The sequence below is a fragment of the Punica granatum genome, chromosome 1 (genome assembly GCF_007655135.1).
Source record: "Punica granatum isolate Tunisia-2019 chromosome 1, ASM765513v2, whole genome shotgun sequence".
Lineage (NCBI taxonomy): Eukaryota > Viridiplantae > Streptophyta > Magnoliopsida > Myrtales > Lythraceae > Punica > Punica granatum.
The window spans coordinates 18,073,531-18,096,698 of record NC_045127.1 but is presented as its reverse complement, the minus strand read 5'-3'; the positions used below and the strand labels follow the sequence as shown (position 1 = coordinate 18,096,698).

The window sequence follows — 23,168 nt, the reverse complement described above, 5'->3', positions numbered from 1 at the left end:
CTTCTTGGCTATATCCGGCAAAGATGAATTGTGCCGATTCTGATGCTGGTGAGCCGATCAAGGCGGCTGCATTTGAAGAGAAAGATGCCCTGATAGGTGTGCCGGTCTCGTTTTATGAAGGTCTGGTGAGATCCTTGAGTGTGGCTAGGTAATGGTCTAATATCCCTAAATGATTTGTGTGGATTCGATGCCTTGGATGTCGAAGATCGCGTTGACGAGATTTTCATAATGAAGCGACTTCAAGGAAGTTCCAATCTTTCCGGCGAATGGCTAGTAGGGGGATGTCTCTAGTGAAGGCGGTGACGTAGTCGTGGTTAACTTGTGTACAAGACTAGTCCAGATGCGATTGCTGTCGTTTAGCGGTGGCAAGACGCGATCGAGGCGCAAACAAGAGGCCGAGCGGGACCAACAAGAAACCAACTTAGGACTCGTCGATATGAATGACCCCTAACTTTTTTTGAAAAATTGTGCGATGCATGCTTGCAGAAAAATAAGTGCCCACGGCTTAATATACAAAGTACAAGGTACATCGCTCTTGAAACAGAAAAGACTCAAGTGGCACGCAGGCCGACTCGATAGACTGTTCGTCGAAGCCGGGTTGGAGGATAGCATGGAGCTCCTGCAGAATGCATGGTTTTAGTGCTACAGGGACCGTGCTACGTAAGGATGGGGGCTGCCGACTCAAGGGTGTCAATTCCTTAAAATCGAGCGGGGATCTTTGGGGGCCTAATCAACAGTCTAACCGTGCGACGTACCCTTACTCGGAACCCCTATTTAACCTATGCTCCTATTATCGGTCGTGGGACGCAACCCATAGGTACCTAGAAGCTAGTATGATATGCAATGCATGTGCGGGGAATAAAAGTGCGTAATGTAGATAAGCGAAAAATTGCGGAAATCGGTAAATAAACAAGCAAGCAAATCAAGCGAAAACGAGCCTGAACCCTCTAAGGGTCCCCAGTGGAGTCGCCAAGCTGTGCGCACCCGAATTTCGTCTCGTCGGGGCACACGTGCGCGTGCCTAAATGCAACGCGGCTTGGGAGTGTCCACCTTCTTGGGGACGCGCGACGGACGCAAGTGAGAAGGAGTCGCCACTACCTGTTTACGACCCGAAGGTTGAGGGCCGGTGAGTCGCCCGGGTCTAGGGTATGGGATACACCTAGTATGTTATGGCAATGGTCTGTACGGAACCGGAAATTCCGAATTCGGGGGTTCTATTACGTATGGGCCTATATCCCACACGCCCTTTCGGTACTCTAACTTGCTAGGCTTGCCATTTTATTTATTTACCGCATGATTAAGTTTCGCTCATCTTACGCGTTTGACACCGTAAATTCGAAGAAACACTCCGACCGTCCGCTCTTCGACCGGGATTCTTATAAGAATAAACGTACAATATAAATCCTTACATTGTCCTCTCAAATAAATAAAATACAAATTACAACAATTGAATCACAGTCGGTTCGCGTTCGGTCATTATTCCACTCGTGCTCACCGTATGGTTTGAAAAAGACCGAAAATTAAATTAAATGCGCACTTGGTGTATGGGGGCATTGGACCCCGTGATCGAAGGTTATGGGCGTTGGACCCAATGTGAATCGTATCCTAAAGGACCGGGCTCGATCCGGATAACAAATTATTAAAAGGGCATGGCTAACAGTTCATGAACTGTCGACGTGATTACAGATTATTAATCAATTCGTACAATTTATTTAAAAGAGTCAAGTGATTTAATTCAGCCAAATTCAACGTTCCGATTACCCCGTATGTAGAATTTTAGGTTAATTAGAAATTTGCCGAATGCTTTGATTTACGGGTTTCGAGTCGTCGAGATAGCCATTTGGTTGACCGCCCGATAAACTCTAATTTCCGACATGGTCACGTTGCATACATATAATTACAAAAAATAAAATATTTAAATGGGGCACATATATTGTCGGTGGGTGATCCAAGTAGGAAAGGGTCGAATATTTTTAGAAAATGTCCAGGGGACTGACTTGAACGATTTTGAAAGAGCAGGGATTGATTTGAAAATTCGGATGAAGTTCCGGGGACCAATTTGAAAATTCTGAAAAAATTGGGGACCATGTAGAATTACTGAAAATGTCCCAGGACTTTATTGAAACGAATTTGAAAATCTGGACTGATCTGGAAAACAAAAAAAAATGGCCCTAGGACTAAACTGAAACAACTTGGAAAGTTGTTTGGGATGCTTGAAAAATTCTGGGAATTCCAGGACTGATTGGAAAATAGTAAAATGACTGGAACTCGATTGAAAATAAATTTTGAGATTCGGGGCAGATCTGAAAAAAATAAAAAATGGCCCCGGGACTAAACTGAAACAACTTGGAAAGTTCTTTGGGATGCTTGAAAAATTGTGAAAAATCCAAGGACTGATTGGAAAATAGTAAAATGACCAGGACTTGATTCAAAATAATTTTTAGAGTTCGGGGCAGATCTGAAAAAAATAAAATACATCCTCTGGACTGAAATGTGACAAAATAGAAAGTTTGTAAAATCGAGTTTGGGACAAATCTGAACACCCACGCGACCCAAAAACACTCATTTCACATTATATCCATCAAGCAAACATTTATATTCAAAAATGGAGCCCTAAACATGCCACTAAGTCGAGGATTTAACTTGTTTGAGAAGAATAGGGGCATATCTGTAAATAAAAAAAATTTCGCCGGGCCTGTTGGGCTGTTGGGAGAGTGGGCCGAACTGTGCCGATGGGCTGGACTGGGCGAACCGGGCCGAACTGGGCGGAAGGAACTGGGCTGCTGAGGGATTAGGCCGAGTTGGGCTAGGCTGGGCCGAATTGTCTGCTGGACCGAAATGGGCTGAGATCCGGGCTGGATTGGGCCGGATTGGACTGCGAACTGGGCCGGACTGGGCCGGGCTGGGCCAACATGAGCTGGGCCGGGCTGGGCCAACGCGAGTTGGGCCGACTGCTGGACGCGCACGGGCTGGGCCGAATCGCTACGGGTCGAGCTGAGGGAGCCGAGAGGAGCTGAGGGAGCCGAGAGGACCCGAAAAAGAAATCGAGCTGCGGGCCGGGTCTGTGGAGGCGAGCTGCGGGCGAGAAATGGCCGTCCGAGCTGAGGGTCTCGGTCCGGGTTCGGGCTCCGGGTTTCCGAAGGCGTGTGAGCTGAGAGTTTTTCCTTCGAGTTTTCTCCGTTCAAGATTCGAGCTGAGGATTTCTTTTTTCTTTTTCGAGAGGATCAGCGAGCTCCCCGATTTTTTCGTCTGTGAGCTCTGAGAATTTTTTTCCCCCTCCTTCCGTCCGCTCCCGAGCCGCGGGTTTTTGTTCCGAAAAATCGAGAGAGAGAGAGAGAGAGAGTGTGTGTGTGTGGCGGCTAGGTTTTTTTTTGCTGCCTCTCCTTTTTCGCTAGGGTTTCGCCAGGAAGAAGAAGAAGGAAACGGAACGGAGATCGGGCGAGATTTTCGCCGGAAATTTTGCGAAATCGGGAACGAAGATCCCGGTTTTTTTGATTGCAGGGACCAAACTGAAAGGAAGGAAAAAGGAAGGAGGAAAGAGGAAGAAAAGGAAAAGAAGTGGGCGGGAAGGAAAGAACTGCCCATCTGTCATGTCGGTCAGACCGGTTCTGACTGACTTGACCTTTTTTTTTTGTGTGGGCAACGGTCGGTCAGACCAGGTCTGACCGACCCTGCCCATCGGTCCTGTCGGTCAGATCGGCTCTGACCGGTTCTGACCGACTTGACCTTTTTTGTTTTTTTTTTTAAGAATTCGACGCGCGTACAAATTGAAAATTATGTCTTCTTGATCGGACGTCGAAAAAATAATTCGAGACCGTCATCGTGCTCAGAAAAATTCGTTGATCGATATTATGCGATGAAATTATTTTCAATCTCGAATTTTGTCCTGAATTTTTGAAAATTGACGTCGATGTACGCGAAATTTAAAAACGTCTCAAACGGTATTATTTTTTGAAAAAAAAAATCATAAAATTGGTGTTAAATTAGGAAAATTTGCTATTTCCAAAACTTCGTGAATGCTCAAGTAATTAATCAGAAATACTTCCTTCACAGGTGGCAAAATGACGATTTTGCCTCTCTGGAGCCGGTGGACCAAATTGGGTGCTGACACACATTCGAGATGCCAATCTAGAAATTAAGACGAGATAACCGCTTATCAGAGAATTAACATCACAACTAGGATTAGACAAAGAAAGAAACAAAACCTCGATTGAAGATTATTTGTGGTCAAGCCAAACCTCGGACATAGGGTTCCTGACAAGCCACCAAATTTACAATCGACCCCTCATTCGAGATGGTAATCTAGAAATCAACACCAGTGAACTTGTTGATCAGAGAATTAAATCCACAACTTTGAAGATTTGCTGCTCATTTTTTAGTGATGGCCATGACTCTCACAATAGGGTTCTTTCTTGTAGTGCGATGACTATATGTATATATGACTGGGTCTGTCTCTAGTCACTATAGCGTCTTACCATTGATCCCACTCTCTCCTAAACATATTTTCTTCCGATTCCTTCAGCCCACGGCCGCCAACAGAAGCACCACTAATCAAGATCTTCCATTCCTGCCGCTAATGCTACAAGTTTAGTCAAAGATGGGTCGAGCATGCCTGTTCCAGTTGTGACGAGTCGTGCAACCGCTCAGTTTAATCTGGACAAAAGCTTGGAGCATTCGAGAGAGAATGCCTTGCTGGCCCCCAAGTGTCCTACCGGTCTCAATGAACCCAGCCAGGGCCTGCCCTATGGTAAGGCTATAGCCACCACCTGAGACTCCAAAAATATTAGGCCAAATTGAGGAATATTATTGTAATCAATACGTGCATAGATGTATGTATATGTAATTACAGTTCATACCTATAATAAATTAAGAAACTGACTTAATTCCTTAAGAACCTCTTTATTCTGTCTAAATTTATCATTTTTTTCATGTGTTTTTTCTTATCATTCCCCCCTCCCCTTTTTTTTGGTTGAAGCAAGAAGTAGAGAAATAAAATTAATTATTTTTAAAGAATGATTGAAGTAATAAAATCAATTGAAAAAAAAATATTACTAGGATATATTGATCCAAAAGTAAATTTTTAACTTTACATTTTAGTTGAAAAAATAAATTATATATATTATTAAATATAATTAAAGGCCTCGTATTAAACTTTTCGCTTTAGACCGCAAGTTTTTCTTAGGCTGCCACTGAACCCAGAGGCCCATTAAGGAAAAGAAGCGGCCAACAAACGGCGAGGGACTTCCGCCGAAACCAGCTCAAAAGATTGCTTTCTTTAGATGTCACGGCCAATCTCTAGGAGATGATCAGGTGCCGACTGATCTGGTTCATGCCCATGGAAGATCCAGAAGAAGCTGCAAAGAAAGCGACGGGGATGGGCTGTCGAGGCTGATGATCCTCCGAAAACCTGAAGTCCAGAGCCACATTTTTCCCCTCATGAGTGAAGAGATAGTTGCCAAGACTGAGAGTGACAGCGGGATGGGGTGACTGTGTGGGACTGGAACGCGGGCTCTTGAGTATTAGGTGGTGTTATAATACCAGTGGTCTTCAACAGGCATTGGATTGACAAGTTTGTGATTCGGTGATGAGATAGGACTCTATATAAAAGAACTTGCTAAATAGAATGTATAGATAAATAAATAAATAAATAAATAAATAAATAAATAAATAAAAGGAAAATGAAACTGATGGTCTTAAAAATTTGTCATTTTTTGACATTGAGACCTAAATGTTTTACTTCGAGAAATCAAGTTCTAAAATGTTTGGAAAAGTATCAATTGTGGTCTTATCCGTCTATTATCATCACCGAGCCGCCAGCATGGAGTTAACACCATCAGTTAGGTCCGCGTGGCCGTTTAATGCTGACGTGGGAGCCTTGCCCCTTCATCTTCTCCTTTTCTCCTTCCTTCTCGACTCCAACAGACTAGCCCTCTTCTCCATGTCATAATCCATCCTTCATCAGCTTTTCCTTCTCCAACTCCATCTTCGCGCCACTCCCATCATCTCCAGTATCACCATCCATGTCCACGACCATCTTCACTCTCGATCCCTGTGTGATCAACACAGCCCACAGCCACCACTCTAACATCCCCTCCTCATCTCTCACGACAGCATCCTCCCATCACCGTCCCTCCTCTACTTCCCTTCATCACCACCTCACTCTCAGTTTCCTTCGTTTCAGCCTCCTCCTCCTCCTCTGCTCATCACCAACAGACCAGGCCCTTCCTCACGTTCTCCTCCCCTTCTCCCTTGCTTCTTGGAGGTTGACTGCCCCTCATCTTCCTCTCCCTCTCCAAGTCGCTAGCTTTGAAGGAAAACCCGAAAGCACAGAACGGAAAACCCCGAAAACTCTTGCGGGAGATTGACTGGAAGAGAAGATCTTTCAGGAGACATTTTCCAGCACTGACAAAAAAAAAGAAAAATAAGAAAACTACTGTTCATCATCTTCTATGGGCTATAGAGAACAGCAAAGGCTCCACCCGAGCTCGACCTAATGGTCCGTTCCAGTTCCGGCAAGCTCAACCTCGGGCAACCATGGCTCTGACGTCAAGCTCCCCTTTTCCAACTGGGAGCTTGGTGTTATGGTCGCCGCTGCAAAGGGGAGGTCACCATGGCTCTGACATCAAACTCCCATTTCCTCTCCTCTCCTCTCCTTGTTCCGCCTGCTTTCTCCTTTCCCGCCTCAGTTGCTTTCTCTTTCTCAGATTTTTAGCTTCCTGGTTTGAAAGATCGTCTCTTCCAGTCCATTTCCCGCAAGAGTTTTCCGGTTTTCTGTTATGTGCTTTCGAGTTTTAGGTTTCCAGTCAGGACAAGGCTGCCACGTCAATATTTAGGGTTATGGACTAAACTGACGACGTTAATTTCACGCTGACGGCTCGGTGATGGCAAAGGACGGATAGGACCACTGCTGACACTTTTCCAAACGTTTTAAGACTTGATTTCCCGAAGTGAAATTTTTAGGACTCAATGTCAAAAAATGATAAACTTTTAGGACCATTAGTGTCATTTTCCCTAAAAAGAAGGACAAAAAATGCAACAAAATGAAAGAATAACAAATCTCTGGTCACAGAATGCAAAGGCCAACTTCTCCATTTCGCTTTTCCTTCTTTTTATTACTTGACATATGCTCTTAGAAATTATGACATAAAATTAAGAAATTTGGCAGTAGCTGTAATACAACAAATCTACCCAAACTTATATCACAACTCAGCTCAGACCATCGGCAAACCCATAATCTACAGCCTCCAACTCCCTTTCCCTTATTCTTCTCGCACATGTTCTGTATAGGTTTCTCCTCAATGGGAGATTCTACTATAGAACCAGTCTAAAAATTTCCATTTTCAGACGAATGTATCATACCCATAGTAAATGTTGTTTGCTTCTTAGGAGGCTGGAGCTTCCCCATAGTAACCTACCTTGTACATATTCCTCAAAGGCTTCTTTTGCATTATCAATTTCCAGGACCCGAACGGCGAAGACAGTCCTTTATCAGCTCCTCGATCCTCTTCTTCATCAGCTTGTCCTTAACACCAGCAAGCATGTTCCGGTAAAACATCTCCAACCTCACAAGCTTCCCCCTATCAGCCGACTCTAACATGCTCTCCCATTCTCTTGTGATGTCAAAACCCCCAGAGCCCTCCAACGAAGAGGGGATATCACTCTCCTCAAATGGTCTCCCAAAGATCGCCCCGTGAAGGATGCTAGCATATCGTTCCATAGAAGAAAGCTTTGACCGGAGAAGGCTTATCTCCTCCATTGCAGAAACCAATTTCTGATCCATCTCTGTGGCATTTTCTGAGCTTGCCTTGTTATCTTCCTTCTGTGGCGGAGTTGGTTCGTCATTAAATTCCTCGGCCGTCGGGGGCCACAGGACCAGTGTTGGAGTGAAGAAGTCAATCGTCTTCCCATTCCCGAGGACCCCACTCCGTCCCCGTCCCCAAGCCCAGATCCTATACCCATCATTTGTGACAAGGACCGTGTGGGCGGCCCCACAAGCAACCTGGACTGGGTCTTCAAATTTGGGTCCACGGGGCCCACCACAGGGTATTAAAACTGGAGAAACCGCATCACCTGTCTCAGGTCCTGTAAAACTGGCTTCAGGACATAGCCCAAGGCCCTTCTCCATCCCCCATGACCATAGCTGCCCTGCAGTAGAGACCACACTCGTGTGGAACAGCCCACAGTCAACTGATGCCAGGTATACATAGTCAGGAAGCTCCTTCACTGGCTCTGGCACCAACGAGCTCTGGGTTGTCCCATGCCCAAGCTGCCCATTCTCCCCCAGCCCAAATGTCCAGCATAAACTTTGCAAGGTGTCACTTGGCCTCTTCCTATGTGTCAGTAATGCTGTGTGGAAAGCCCCACAAGCAACCTCGTAAACTGTCCATTGTGAATCTGAGGAGAAAGTTTGCACAATCTCAGGCCGTGCTCTGCTTTCTTTATCTCCAAGCCCTAACTGCCCATGACTATTGCTACCCCATGAGTAGCACAAGAGATCATCTCCTTTGTATATCTCTCCCTCACTAACTAAAGCCACGACATGCTCGTTTCCACAGGCCACTTTAACTACTGTGTGCCCGTGAAAATCCCATACGGGAATCGGAGTTGGAGTGCTTACGAGAGAGAACTGCCCATTATTGGTGCTTTCTGGCTGGGGACAGTTTCCCCACATCCAAAGGGCACCAAAATTGTCGACAGCAAGTGACATCATTCCTCCCGCTCTCACCAAACAGATCTGATGGAGAAACATGAGAAAAGATCTGTGTCAGGCAGCTTTTCAAGCAACTTAAGGGAAGAGAAGTTTTTCTTTATAATACCTTTAAAGGAGCTTTGGTCTCTCTTTCAGAATCATGTCCTGGAGAACTGGAAGAGTCCAGTTTGTTGAAACTGTTCATCAAATGAGGAACCGGAGTGTTCTCTCCATTGCTACCGAGTTGACCATCCATGAAAAAGTCAAGGATGAAGGACTTACAGTAATATTATAGGCAAGGTGAAGGATGAACTAAAGACAATACTAGGTTTACAAAGGATACAGATGTTATAGCCCCAGCACCAAACCGATCCATCGTCTGCATAAATCACATAAAGGAGCACACAATTCAACAGTGGAAGAGCAGGGAATAGAATAGGCTTTCTCAATAAAATGATTAAAAGCACCATTAACATTATATCCCCGTCTTCAAGGAACAGGAAGCTAAAAATTTGAGCACAGGTTCCAGCGTAAAGGTGTACCTAGGGTGCACTCGTCACCATCTCTAATTGTTCTGTTCATAGTAAACACAGCTTGCCTGATTTTTACCTTCCAGTTGCTTCACTATGCAGGACCATTTTCCTCAATAACAGTGCTCTTTCCGTCTGCTGCTAATCACTAAAATCTCAGTGATGCCATACTTGCTCTCATGCTATTAGCTTATCAAAATGGGTCTCGTAGTCTGCCCTCCTATAATGTTCGAGACTAGAGAATTCCCTGATTAGCAGACTTTAAAGTTCCATAAATGGACCTCATATGACAGTCAAGGTAAAGGACATCTCGGAACCAGAAGATGCTTTGACTAGAAACACGTACTTGGACCATATGGAATCATCAAAAGACAGTAAGATACTGATACTTTTTCTCTCAAGCTCAGAGTTATTCAAGCAAGTTCCTGTTGTTTGATCAATTAAATTATCACTGTGTGTGAGCTATGCAGTGTTCTTGTCAGTGACCGAAGTTCATGTGCACAAAATAAGCAGGGCAGGTGATTTGCACAGAAAGTATTACAAACTAGAAATCTAACAAGAAAGCCTTGAAGTTTCTCAATCCCAGTATAGCCAAAACCTCAGCAAATATTGAACAGGACACAGAGTTTACATTCAGTGGAGACTAAGGTTGCGTTTGGTTTCAAAGTAGGATTTTAAAATCAGATTTTGATTTTGATTTTGAGTGGAATAAATGGGGCCCACCCTTTGACTTTGTATGAATTATGTTGTTTTATTGTGAAAAAAAGTGGTATAAATGGGACTCATTCTTTGACTTTGTATGAGCTATTTTGTTTTGTAGTGGATAGAGTTAAGTTAGAATTGTGATTTTAAAATAAAATCTCGAAACCAAACAGACCCTAAAATTAGAGAGTTGAACGGACCTGCTAGTGCAAGGCTGTGGTAAGAACCAGCAGCAATTCCCACAAACTTGAGCCTCTTCTCCTCGGAGAACCCGAAATCGACCTGAACTGGGATAGGCTTATCGTTCTCCGAACCGTTCCCGAGCCGCCCGAACATCCCTCTTCCCCAGGAATTGACAGAGCCACCCCCTACACAATTTCCCACGAGGACTTGATAATTTGAAGGAAGGAACTGAATATCAACTATCTATCAACCTCAAAATAGATACACAGAGCTTCTGAAAGAAGCAAAATCCATGCACTTGCTAACAGAGTTCGAAAGCTTAATTCCCGCGGATAGCTCAAACAAGAGATTTAGCAGTTGAACACTATCTAGAGCAAGTCTTCTACATTAAGCAACAAGAGTGTGATGCATCGGAAGTGTAAGTGTTGGCCGGAATTACCTGAGAGGGCTAGAGTGTGAGCTTCTCCGGTGGCTATGGCGGTGACTTTACGGTCCAAATCGGTGGAAACTTGGGTAACTTCTGGGTCTTCCATATTTCACCGGCTATGGCAGATGAAGAGAGGATTGGACATGCTGAGTGTTCGATGGAATGCTGAGCAGAGTCGCTTCATCGTCTCCTTCGCTCGTGAGCTTATCTGCGTGGCTAGATGGTAATTGTCCGCACCTTCAGTGGCAAACTATTAGAGGAAGTATCCTTTCCTTCCCCCCAACTAATGATTTTCCATTGGTCGGGCCGAACATATACCGCGCTTATCAAAGTTGTAAGAGTTGTAAGGTCTAGAAAATCTAAATCCACCTTAAATATGCTCAGTATGCTTATCTAATTTTTAACAACACGCTGTATCAGAGGATTTTCAACATATGGAGCATTCGTATACAAACATATATAAACTGCGAAGGGCAAGATGGTCAATTTGCCCCTAGCCTATTCCCATGTCGACGAGGAATGGAATGACCAATCCATGGAAGTCCGTACATACTTTGCGGAAAGGAATCCCAATTCCGGATGAATCAGGAATTGGCACCTCACATTCGAAGCGACACCAACAGCCCCCACATTCAAGTACAAAACCAGCAACCAACGGGAGCCACCTGAGCAGCGCGTGATCAGCCTTCCCACGTCATCGCGAGCCCATTGCAGAAGAGAGAGAAAGTGGAGAAGGGGGGGAGAGAGAGAGAGAGAGAGTGGGGAAGATTTTGAAAAATCTTAAAAGTTTGAGTCGTTTTGAAATTTTAAAAAGCCACATCAAACGGAAAAATAATATTATAAGTCACATCAGAGGTTTCCATCAGTTGTTTCACGGAACGTGGAGAGAAGGTCATCTCTGATATAATTTTTAACTGTCAAGGTTCAGTTTGATGTAAAAGATGGGTCGAGGGTCATTTGAGCCAATTTCCATCATATATATATAACTAGAGTAATGGCATGTCCTACGCACGGTCATTAATGATGTTATTATGAAGATTTTTTATTGTGGCATTTAAGCTAATATATGATAGTTAATGAGGAAAAATTATATGAGATTAATCATTTTTAAATTAATAGGATAGTTAATACCTATAGTTGATGAAAATTAAATTGAAGCAATTAACTAAGCTAATAATCCTTCTACTGAATAATATCAGAGTTAACATGCGCTTGATAAGTAGCAAAAAAGCATCAAATTTTGTAAATCACCCGCTTGATCAAGTATTCTACCAATTAATTTTCATTAATTCCATTTGCCCTAAAAGAGTAGAATGAGGTACGTAGTATACGAGAAAATCACCCCGCTTGATCGAATATTCTACCAATTAATTTTACAATGAAATTCATGAAAATTAATTTGATGAAAACTTATAGAAAAATAAACATAAATATTAATATTATTTACTTCATCATTGAATAAACGTATATATTAATATATTATTTTATAATATTATTATTTACTTCAGCATTAAGTAACGTATTTGTTTTATATTACTTTATAATTTTATTATTTACTTCATCGTTTAGAATTTATTTGCCTAATAGGATGAAATAATAATGTAAATGCACTTATTGTTTTCATTCATTTATTCATCGATAGTCGAATAGAATATATTATAAATAAAATAAATTTATTAAAAATATAATAAAAAATAAACAAAAAAAATTACAATCGCGAAAACACTGAATTCAAATCGTATTCTCTCCAGCGTACTCACATACTCACAAAACAGTCAAGTTTTATATATACATATATATATATATATCTGTGTGTATACGCACATGTTACATTGTTCTGGGTATTTTATGTCGGCCTGCCTCATTATATATATATATATATATACATGGGCCGATCCATTAATTTTCTATGACCTACAACTTCTGACATAAAGTTGATCCAATGGACCAATACATTTTGGAGCAAGGTTAGGAATCACACATTAGTAATTAACTATCTTATCTTTGAAAAGTTGCCCTAGCTAGTTATGGTTGTTCAATTTGCACCACTTATTATCCGAAAACCAAATGAATCCCAACTTATTCCGACTCAAGTCAGATCGGCCTATTAAAGGGTACAACTCTCTTAATCACGAATTTTTTTCAGTCACAAAATTTAAAACCAAAACCCATAAGAATAAGAGGTGTTGTACCATCTAAGGCGGTTCGCATCTGCTACATAGCTAGTGATTATGTTATTTTAAAGGAACAAGGAGAAGACGTAGATATGACAAAACGTTCCCCATGGAAGAAATAAAAAGGTGGCAGCAGTTTTCTTGATAAGAATGTACAAATATTATTATGGAATGCACCGTAATGTTTTCTGTTAAGAGTTGTAATTGACGTAGAGGATTGCAATTCCCCTTGCATGCTTTTGCTTGCATCAGAAACGTTCAACTTCAAAGAAAGGAAATGTTATTTATTGGTGTCTCGCCTATAAAGTAACAAGAACTCAATCTTTTTCTTTTTCTTTTTCTTTTTTTTTCGTTTTACACTATATGATATTTAAAAGTTTAATAAATTCTGAATAATTCATATTTGAACATGATTGACCTACTAATCAATGATGAAGTTTTCCCAATCTTTAATTTTCTTCATTTACAATACTCGAACTGAAAACTTATGTAATGGAAAGAGGCAAGGTGCCGAACACCTGAACCATCCTAAGTCGGTAACCGCATTGCACCCTTCCGACATGGTTCATGCACATCATTGTGATTAAATCCTCACAATTAATATATTATATTATTTATTCGGATAAAAGGATGTGCTATCATGATATTCTTGCATAATTTCTTTTCACTTTTTGCCTGAAATTGTTGGCATCAATTGATTTTCAAGAAAGGAAGGCAAGTTTTTTGTCGGACCGAATTGCACGGTAGAGAGAAGTAGGAAAATTTCTTGTCAGTCATCCGTTTTGCCCCTAATATATATAATATATATAAAAAAAAGTGACAAGTAACTTATAAAATGTCGTTATTTTAAAACCCTTAACTCATGATTAATTGTCATTTGAAATGCTTGGAGAATTTAATTTCGAGTAGGGAGATTCACATGTTTGCCTTTTCAAATTTCGGTTAAATAAATTTTTACCGAATTTTACTTTATATATCATATTCAACTAATTTTGGATATAAGTCCATATGATTTGTATGTATTGATATATAATTATGAGCCTTTTTAAAAAATTAAAAGTGTTTGAATATTTAAAAAGCTCATCGAAGTATGAGATATTTTTTCAAATTCAATGCACCGAAAATCCTATAAATGGTGACTTGGAGATTCGTTTTATATGTATATCTTCTATTTGCTAAAGTTTTCTCATAGATCCTTACTCTTACATGATTTTTCTATTGGTAAATTTACTATATATACATGTGGTTCACATTCTTAAAGATTAGTATAAGTATTTCTTTTATTAAAAATGGGTGTATCGTAGTGGTGCGTGCCTTCATCTGGTAATTAAGAGGTTTCGAGTTCGATACTCATTACACTATACCTACACGGGTCTCCTTCATAACCGAAAAAAGAGTAAGTATTATATTTTTATTTTCTTATATTCATTGATTTCCATCATATGTTTTGATTATTTACATTTTGCCATAAAAAATGATAAAATATTACCGCACAAAAAGCAGGCATATCACCTAGTTAAATTAAACCATGAACAATTGATGTTTTCATGACTGAGCCAAGTCTTCGTGGCCCAGCATGGTTAGTTAGCACGGGTTAATTAATTTGCATAAAAAAATAATTATAACATTTTAGTAGACTAACCTGACTCGAATTGGATTAATCGGAGCCCATTGAACTTTCGAATATCGGGGTGTATACTAAATAAAATAATTATACGTTGTTAATATAATATTATGAAATTTTCCTTGATTGTCACTTTTAGATTTTGGTTGTTAAGAATAGCATCTGTCATTTTTTTTTTGTGAAACTCTCCCGGCGTAAAATTTTTTCATTTACAATACACGGAATTGAGACATTGTTTAAGATGAAACAAGCGACGAGCTGTTTGAACCAACCCGCATTGGTTAATATATGTCAATTATTATGACAAAATTGACAATTTGGTCCCTGAAATATACACCTCACGGTAAATTGGTCCTTGAAATATATTCTGTATACTAATTAGTCCGAATAAATGGTAGGTCCCTGATGAAAAGTGTCTCTCATGGCTGTTAATTGCCACTGTGAGTCTCTACCACACTATCCAGCCTTCGTCCCTTTCCCTGTTTTGAACAGAAAACCCTAACCTAAGAACAGAAGAAGGCAAAAACAACAAAAAACATGAAGAGAACCCCCTGAATTTTCACCCCAAAAAAGCCAAATACTCGAGAACCCCCAGCAAAAACAGCAACACACAGAACATCCTTAGCTTGATCCCATCTACATAATAACCCGAGAACCCTCACATAGAACTTTGATCCCATATACAAAATATCAGAGTCGCTTGCCTCAGAATAACCCTGAGAACACCCACAAAATAACTCAAGAACCCCCACAGCCCATTTGGAAGCGACATTGACCACAAGAAGCACTTTGCCTAGTGCTGAGCTACAAGCAAAGAGAACAGAGACAGTACAAGCAGAGAGAACAAAGACAAAGTAGAGATAACGAGCCGAGAACAACAATTTAAGAAGAAAAAAAAAAGAAGCATCAGCAAAACAACAACTCGAGAACCATAGTTTGAACCATCTGCAGAATAAAGAAAGAAGCCCCAGCACTTCCAAAAACCCGAGAACAACCTATTTGCACTTCCATAAACCCGAGAACCCCAAGGTGCAGTTTCAACTATCTGCAGCGAGAACAAACACACAGACACATCCAAAAGCTTCAACCAAGCTTCAAATCTCAGCACAACAGATATAGCAGGATAAGCAGAGGTATGGAACTGGAAGTAGAAAGGCATCGAATGGGGAAAAGCTTAGCTACATCGAATTAAGTTACGAGCTAGCTTATGTATGTTGCCAATTCTTCTTGATTGAGCTTTATTTATTTAATTATGTCCTTGTTGTGGATTTAGAAACAAGAAGTTAGTTGGATGAATGAATTAGAGAAATTGATGGAATAACTTATACTAGTACATTTGAACGTATAATAAACTAAGCTAGGCCACATTGGTGGTGCTGAAATTTGTGAGCTAGATATTGATTTAGTCGGTTATTGCAAGGAGCATTTTTCTTAGATTTGCTTGAGATAAAGTATGGTAAATAGATTAGTGGAAGGTAGGGAAAGTTTCATTCTTATCATTTATATTCTTATAGAAGTGTAGTAGAGACTAGCAATGGACTTTTCATGGAAGTATGTTTTTAGTCTTAACGAGATAGAAGTCATTTCATAAGGAAGAGTTAGTATTGCATTTTTTGTTGGATATTGATAGAGTTTGGGTATGTATGTTTTTAGTCTTAACGAGATAGAAGTCATTTCATAAGGAAGAGTTAGTATTGCATTTTTTGTTGGATATTGATAGAGTTTGGGTATGTATATAGCTGAATTCTTATTTTCTTTCGTTTGGTTAGATCTCCACTTTACTTAGCTTTAATTATTTCTATGAGCCATGAAGTGAAAATTTGTTCAAGTAGTCAGTTAATAAGTTGGCCTTATAGTTGATTCAAGGTCTTAGGACTTTCGAGGCATTTGGTTTTCCTTTGCTGCTAGCTGCTACTTTAGTGTTCTATAGTTAGTTTATTAAGTAAAAAAAATTGGAGTTGTGTTTGTGAAGTAATTAAGAACACCTTTCATTTGTTTTAGTTTATTATCTGAATGAACTAATGAATTTAGGGAATTAGATGGAATGGATCAAAATTGAGTTTTAGAATGATGATTAGTTGAGGTGGGAATTTGAGGAAGTTGGGAGCTAGCTAGCTATGTGAGTTGGTGAGGTAGCTGAAGAATAATAATTGTTGTTCAATTTGTATTAACTAGATATGGTTAGTGAATTCGATTATGTATAATGTTGTTAAGTTACTAAAGTTCTAGATATTGCTATTTTAGTTTAGATAAGTTATTATAAACTTTTATAAACAATATTGGATAAGCAATGTTAGGAGATTACGCTTTGCTGCCTTGAATTTCATGATGTCGGATTTCCTGTATTATTATCCGGCTATTGCTATTACTATGATTATATATTTTTGGTCTTTTATGTATCTCTCATTTACCTTGAAATTGACCGGAAAAATACGGTTGTTTAAATGAGAATTATGAAGATTGTTTTAATTAGTTTTGACATAGATGAAAAATAGACATAATGAATATCATATATACATATACATAAATCGGGACTTATTAGAAATAATAGGCTCTAAAAAAGATTGTGGGAGGTACGGGAAGCCCATAATGGTGCTATGTTAATTATTCTCTAAATTTATGTTTACAAATCGTAGGGATCGAGGAGACTGAATTCTTGCACCCCGAAGGCTCGACCCAATGAGCTATCTTTCTTGGAGTTGTCGGTGAGTGCTCTATTCCCTTGTAAAATGATGTATTATAGTTAATTAATTATTTAAGAATAATATCGTGACAGTTAGAGATTAAGAAATGGTTTTGCGAGGTTGTGTGAAATAAATTGAGAGATATTGCCCTTTTATGTTTCATTTTGACTTGAGATATGCAATATGATTATGTATGACATATCTGATGATAGTGTGATACCATTGTAATATGATTTGGATTGCGCTTGTGTATACTGATATTGCTTGATTATAGCCTTGGGGCCGCTGGACCCGACGGAATAGAAAATGGGGGCTCGAACGGCCGCTGGACTCGGCGGAATAGAAAATGGGGCCTGAATGGCCGCTAGACCCTACGAAATAGAAAATGGGGCCCGAATGGCCACTGGACCTGGCGGAATAGAACATTAGGCTTGAATGGCCACTGGACCTGGCGGAATAGAAAATTGGGCCCGAATGGCCGCTGGACCCGGCGGAATAGCAAAAGGGGCCTGAATGAGATGTGCAAGGAAATGCAACCCTATAACTATATTGATTGATTTCGTTGTATATTGTTTGTCTTGTCTGATTGCTGGAGATGTGATAATTGTTTAAATTGTCTTAGGTTGTTATGTGAAAATTGTATTGTTGCTGAAACTTGATTTGTTGAGTGATTTTGTAGTGACTTTTTATGAAACGCTAAATGAATAGATATTTGATGTTTATGTGCTATTGGATATAAGAGAAATGGTTGGAAGAGTTGCGTGTGTTTGTTAGTAGGACTTCAATTTAATATGGATAAAATTAATATTTTTATATAATATGTATACATATATATACCGTATATGTGTGCGAGTGAGTGGATAGTTGGATTGATTGTGATTGTATTGTTTATTTGAATATTTGATTGTTAGCAATTAAATATTTATTTAATAATAATTCATTTTGCTTTGGAATATAGTACTCATTGAGATGCAGCTCACACTCTACATAAACTTTTCATATGAGCTAGGAGCAAGACTAGCAGCACAGGAGAACTGTTTTGATAACGGGGATTAGCTCGGAGGACAAGGTAGGGACCTTAGTTATTTAATAAGTATTCTTTTTGTATAAAATGTATTGAATATGTTACGATCTGAAATTTTTGTTTTGTTTTGTTTTGTTTAGTAATGTAGTTGAGAAAAGAAAATTACTCTCTTTTGATATGTATATTCATATTAGAACTTGCTGGATTGGTTTTATATTTTTGGGAGTCTATGGAAAGTTGGTTTTATGTGAATAGTTATGTGATAATGGATATCAAGAAATTATAGGGAAAATCTAGCTGAAATTTCGGGTCGTGACAAAGCATTTCAGAACGACAACTTCCTATAACGATTTGATTGGAGGGAAGCTTCATGGCATCAGATAATAAGCAGAGTTTGTAGTCAACACTGCTCAATCTGAGTGTAGAATAAATAACATATAAACGTTCATCATTTGCCACATCGCTTCTCCACTTTTTCGGAAAACCCAAAAAGAAACCAAAACTGCCAAAATGACCAACAATCAGGAAATGTACTGACTTGATCCCCATGTGCCACGCAAATCAACAGCCTTAAAACGATTGAGCAAACTCCCATAGTGGTTGATCCCAAGTGCTTCTCACCGGAAAACGAGCAACAATCAGAGCTACAACTTCGGAAGATCATAGGCGACACTCTAAATTGTAGAAATCTTGAGTTGTTTAGTCGAATTTGATGATTGGAGTGGAAGTGGGTGGTTCAATTAGGGTTTGATCGGATTTTAGGGGAAGCACCAATTTGTAGCGGGAACGATTTTAAGGGGTTTGACTTCAGGGACGACCTCTACTAGCAATTAACGGCCATGAGAGGCACGTTCCGTCAGGGACCTGCCATTTATTCGAATGGAATGATTAATTGGTTCTAACGTTTGAAACGTTCGGACTAATGAGTACACAATATATATTTCAATGACCAATTTGCCGTGAGTGTATATTTCAGAGACCAAATTGTCAATTTTGTCCAATTATTATCATGCCAATGAACCATGTAAGTTTTAAATGTGCCATTTCATACCACTTAGCCCTTCAAGGCTTAAATCGATTAAGTGCATAAAGACCCAGTAGAATCACGCAAATGCATGCTGCTTGGATGTTTCCTACCCAATCGTGTCAATGGGTCGTGCTAGCCAACCCGTTAAGATGATGAACCACTCTTGACTCTTGAGTCGCTTATTCACTTCCTATTTTCCTGTAGAGATGTGTTGTGCGACCAGTCCATTTTTTACTTTCACGATGCTCGGGCCATGCTCAACTCATGAAATGGCATGATAAGGACCCTGCGACGCAATGTGTCTCATATTTTTTTTTTCCCTTTGTGCGAGTTTATATGATTCCTCCACCATCCAATAAATTGGGTCTTCAACTTTTCTTTAAGGGCGCCGATGAAAAGTACCATCAAGAAAATGATATTAACTATAGACTTTAAATAATTTGGCGGGGAAAAAGAATTTTAAATAGTAACCTATCAATGTTTAGAGCTCTCAAGAAAAGGGTTTTATTGCAGTGGTTTACTAGAAGCCGACTCGGAACCATCTTAGTGTAATGGTACAAGATACTGATTCGGAACCGAGAGGTCTTGAATTTGATCATCACTAATGGAACTTATGTACCCATTGATCTCCCTTACGATCCAAAAAAAAAAAAACTTTAGGAGCTTTTGCATCTCAATCTAGTATATCTTTGATAAAATAACGACAGCAACTCATTTGTGACACATATTGCGTTCTCCGAAAGGGCTTCTCTGATTCTGGTTAGCTTGCCCGAGCTCTCCTTTGAAGTATCCGATTACATGGTTATCAAATTTTGGAATCAATTTGTAAATTTACACTGGAAAATAGATTACGAGGTGAAATTGAGTAGATTCCAATTCAAATTTTAAATGGGATGTCAACTTTGATTGATTAAAATGGGTCCGAGCACATAGGTTTTTACCATGCATCCAAGCATTTTTTATTGCAAAAATTTGCACAAACTTTTCAAGATTTTTTATTTTTATCCTTTTCAAAAACTTTTTGCAAACTTTTCATTGTTTTCATTTGTATCCATTATTTTGTGCTTCATTCTAAGAGCTTGTTATGGTCATGGGTTCAAACCTCCAGTGCCACTCTTTTTATCTCTCAAGATTTCACATTCTCTCTTCCTCTTGCCTTTTTAATTGGTTTTTTTTACAAATAAAATATGTGTCATTTTTAAATACAAGAAGAACTAAGAAGGAAAAATAATCTAAACATTAGTCCATATACACAATTTTTCATGAAATGTGATCGCTTTTTTTTTTTTTTACTTAATCATTGTTTACATCATTTTTCGCACTTTGTGAGAATATGGGCCTGAAGCATGATTTGGATCAATGAGTAGAGGTCAAGTGAGTTGCTCGAGCACTGCTCCTCCTGATTGAGATAGACTTCCACCGATTCAATCCAATGTTTTGAGAGATTTGAATTGGTATCTGATCTCGGATAACTCCTACACACAACTGATCTATGAGGGGATTCTAATCGCTTGTGAATTTCTTATCATCAACGAATCCCAGATCAACAGGTTCTTCATCCTCAAGCTCTTTGGCATTCTTCAGTTTCTCTCTTTCTCATAGCTTTGTCTGATTACCTGCTTGCATGGAATTTCTCTCATCTCGAATTGGCAGCAATGAACTTACAGTTTTAATGAAATGCCATCACACCAACACCCTTTCTGTTCGGATGATTTCTCTCCTATATGAAGAATGACGAGTGTATGTGTTGGAAATAGTCCCACATGGAAAAGTCGAGAGGAAATCCATAGGTTTATAAGACACAATGGTCTAGCAACCCATAGACTTAAGCTTTTGAGTTGCAGATGGGCCCGAGTCCAAAGTGGGCCTGTGGATTTTACCTAACAAGTGGTATCAGAGCTCAAGGTAATGATCCTAGGGAAGTGTACACGCTATGTGTGGAAACCCACGCCACACCAAGGCCCGAGTGTGGAACTCGTGGCTAATGAAGGGTCTAACAATTGGTATCCGAGTCCGGAAGTGGAAGCCCGGCTCGAAGTCCTCCACACAGTCGACAAGGGGGGGGAATTGTTCGGATGATTTCTCTCCTATATGAAAAATGACGAGTGTATGTGTTGGAGATAGTTCCACATGGAAAAGTTGAGAGGAAATTCATAGGTTTATAAGAGATAATGGTCTAGAAACCTATAGGCTTAAGCTTTTGAGTTGCAGATGGGCCTGAGTCCAAAGTAGGGCTGTGGATTTTACCTAACACTTTCTCCATCAGAAAAGCTGAAACTTGAGTTCCACCCTTCAGCAAAACACAAAAGACAAGATTCTTCTATCCTTCAGTTACTCGATGTTTATTAATGATTTACATTCAAATTGTTACTTAATGTTTCTTATTAACTATATTTAAAATTCTATATATAATAAATCAGCTCTTCATACATAAGCGGTCTCCACTACATTTTATTGCCTCCATGTATAAGAGAGAATGAAAGAAAAACGTAACTATTTCAGGTTGAATGATAGAAATTTTTTTGCATTGTAGATGACGAAAATGCCTTTTGCATTGTGAATGAAAAAGAAATGTCCTTTTCACAAACTAAAGTTGCGCAATGCGTGGGCACATGCCTAGTTAAATTAAATATATATATATATATATATATATATAAAGGAACAAATAGAAAATATCGAGAATTAATTACTCTTGGGTCCATGGAAAGTGCGTTCCGTCTTGATACTCCACATTAAGTAGTCTCTGTACTATACCCGGCCAAACCGTCACCTCCATGTTGTTCCTCAAGATGTTGGAGTTCATTGCGATAAATAGCTCATTCAAGTATTTGGCATTGCCATAGCTCGAGCCCTAGAAATAAACGTATATGGGTTATATATTGAATTGCAATTTCTAGAGATAATATTTAAAACAAATCAAAAGGTAATTATTATCATCTGCAGTTAGTTGTTATCAATCAAGAATAGCTTCAATAATAAAATTACTGATTTCTAGTTAGGAAGCGGGATTATTATCGATCAAGAAATGTTAATTTGATCATGCATTCATGCATGCATGTATTACGGATGGACCTTCCTAACCTCGAAGATGATCGAGAGAGCCCGAAGTTGCTGAGATTTGCTAGGGAATGCGTGCGATGGAGTCTTCTAGAGAGCCTCAGTCCCCGAACCTTTTAGAAGTCTCTCGAGTCTTCTGTAATTAATGTCGGTAGTTGGGATAATTGCATTTATACCAATAGATGGTAGAAGTAGTTGGATGTACATTAAATACCGAGTGACTATATAAGGGTCTCACCTTCTCATTTGTACACACACTTGAAAAAGGAATACAAGTATCCTTCTCTAGAACTTCTCTCTCTAGTTTCTCTCTCTAGAAGTTCTGTGAAGGGAAAGGTTGCCTAGAATAGCAATTCTAGGGCCGCACGAGTAGGGAGCGTTAGATAAAATAGCAAGCCTGTGACAAAGTGGTATCAGAGCAAAGGTCTAAGGCGATGCCAACCACTAACCAATCAGAGGTAGTGATCGATGAGGTGAGGGCAAAGTCCAAGAAGCAACGGGAAAGTTCAAGGGATCCACTAAGTTCGCTTGAGGGCCGCATGACAAAGATGGAGTTTGTCATGGAGGACGTCCAAGGCAAGATCGAAGATGCGTCCAAGGGCATACAGGAGCTGCGCTCGGACTTGGAGGAGCTTCGAGAGGGCATGCATGGCACCTTGAACACTGCGGTGGATGAGCTGACCAAGCAGGACGAGACGCTGGAAGCCCTTGTCTTGGCCATGCGCGCTAAGATCGATGAGCTTAAGGCCGAGCTCGTGCAAGTACGGAGGACTCGTGTCGACGGGGGTGGCATGAGTTAGCTTAGCGCACGTCCAGATGTCCACAGGCCCAAGGAGTTCAAGGGAACTAGGGTGGCCAAGGATGTGGACAACTTCATATGGAGTATGGAGACTTACTTCCGCGAGACAGGAGTAGAGGACAATGCTGTCCGTGTGGGGATGGTCTTCATGTACCTTGTGGATGTTGCTTTGCTATGGTGGCGTCGGAGGTGCGACGACCAAAGTGGCAACACGGTCAACACTTGGGAGGAGTTCAAGGTTGAATTCC

The 23,168-nt window shown here is 40.0% G+C and overlaps 1 protein-coding gene and 1 non-coding gene across 2 annotated transcripts; both read right to left on the bottom strand.

Moving 5' to 3' along the window:
- Window positions 1-7,060: 7,060 nt before the first annotated feature.
- LOC116189173 (ultraviolet-B receptor UVR8) lies at window positions 7,061-10,895 on the bottom strand. Its single transcript, XM_031518724.1, has 5 exons — window positions 10,544-10,895; window positions 10,122-10,289; window positions 9,033-9,068; window positions 8,817-8,941; window positions 7,061-8,734 (listed from the first exon to the last, which is right to left on the bottom strand). Exons 1-5 carry the CDS (start codon window positions 10,635-10,637, stop codon window positions 7,451-7,453), a joined length of 1,707 nt encoding a protein of 568 aa, XP_031374584.1. The 5' UTR covers window positions 10,638-10,895; the 3' UTR covers window positions 7,061-7,450.
- Window positions 10,896-18,406: 7,511 nt separating this feature from the next.
- On the bottom strand, window positions 18,407-18,497 carry LOC116193401. The gene has a single exon (XR_004154307.1). It is a non-coding gene; the product is annotated as a small nucleolar RNA R16 (small nucleolar RNA).
- Between the last annotated feature and the right edge of the window lie 4,671 nt (window positions 18,498-23,168).

Excerpts from the sequence above, each read along its gene's own strand:
- LOC116189173 (XM_031518724.1), bottom strand. The coding sequence starts at position 10,637 with ATGGAAGACCCAGAAGTTACCCAAGTTTCCACCGATTTGGACCGTAAA. Across the intron at positions 10,290-10,543 it reads TCACACTCTAGCCCTCTCAG|GGGGTGGCTCTGTCAATTCC; the intron begins GTAATTCCGGCC and ends GAAATTGTGTAG. Across the intron at positions 8,735-8,816 it reads AGACCAAAGCTCCTTTAAAG|ATCTGTTTGGTGAGAGCGGG; the intron begins GTATTATAAAGA and ends TTTCTCCATCAG.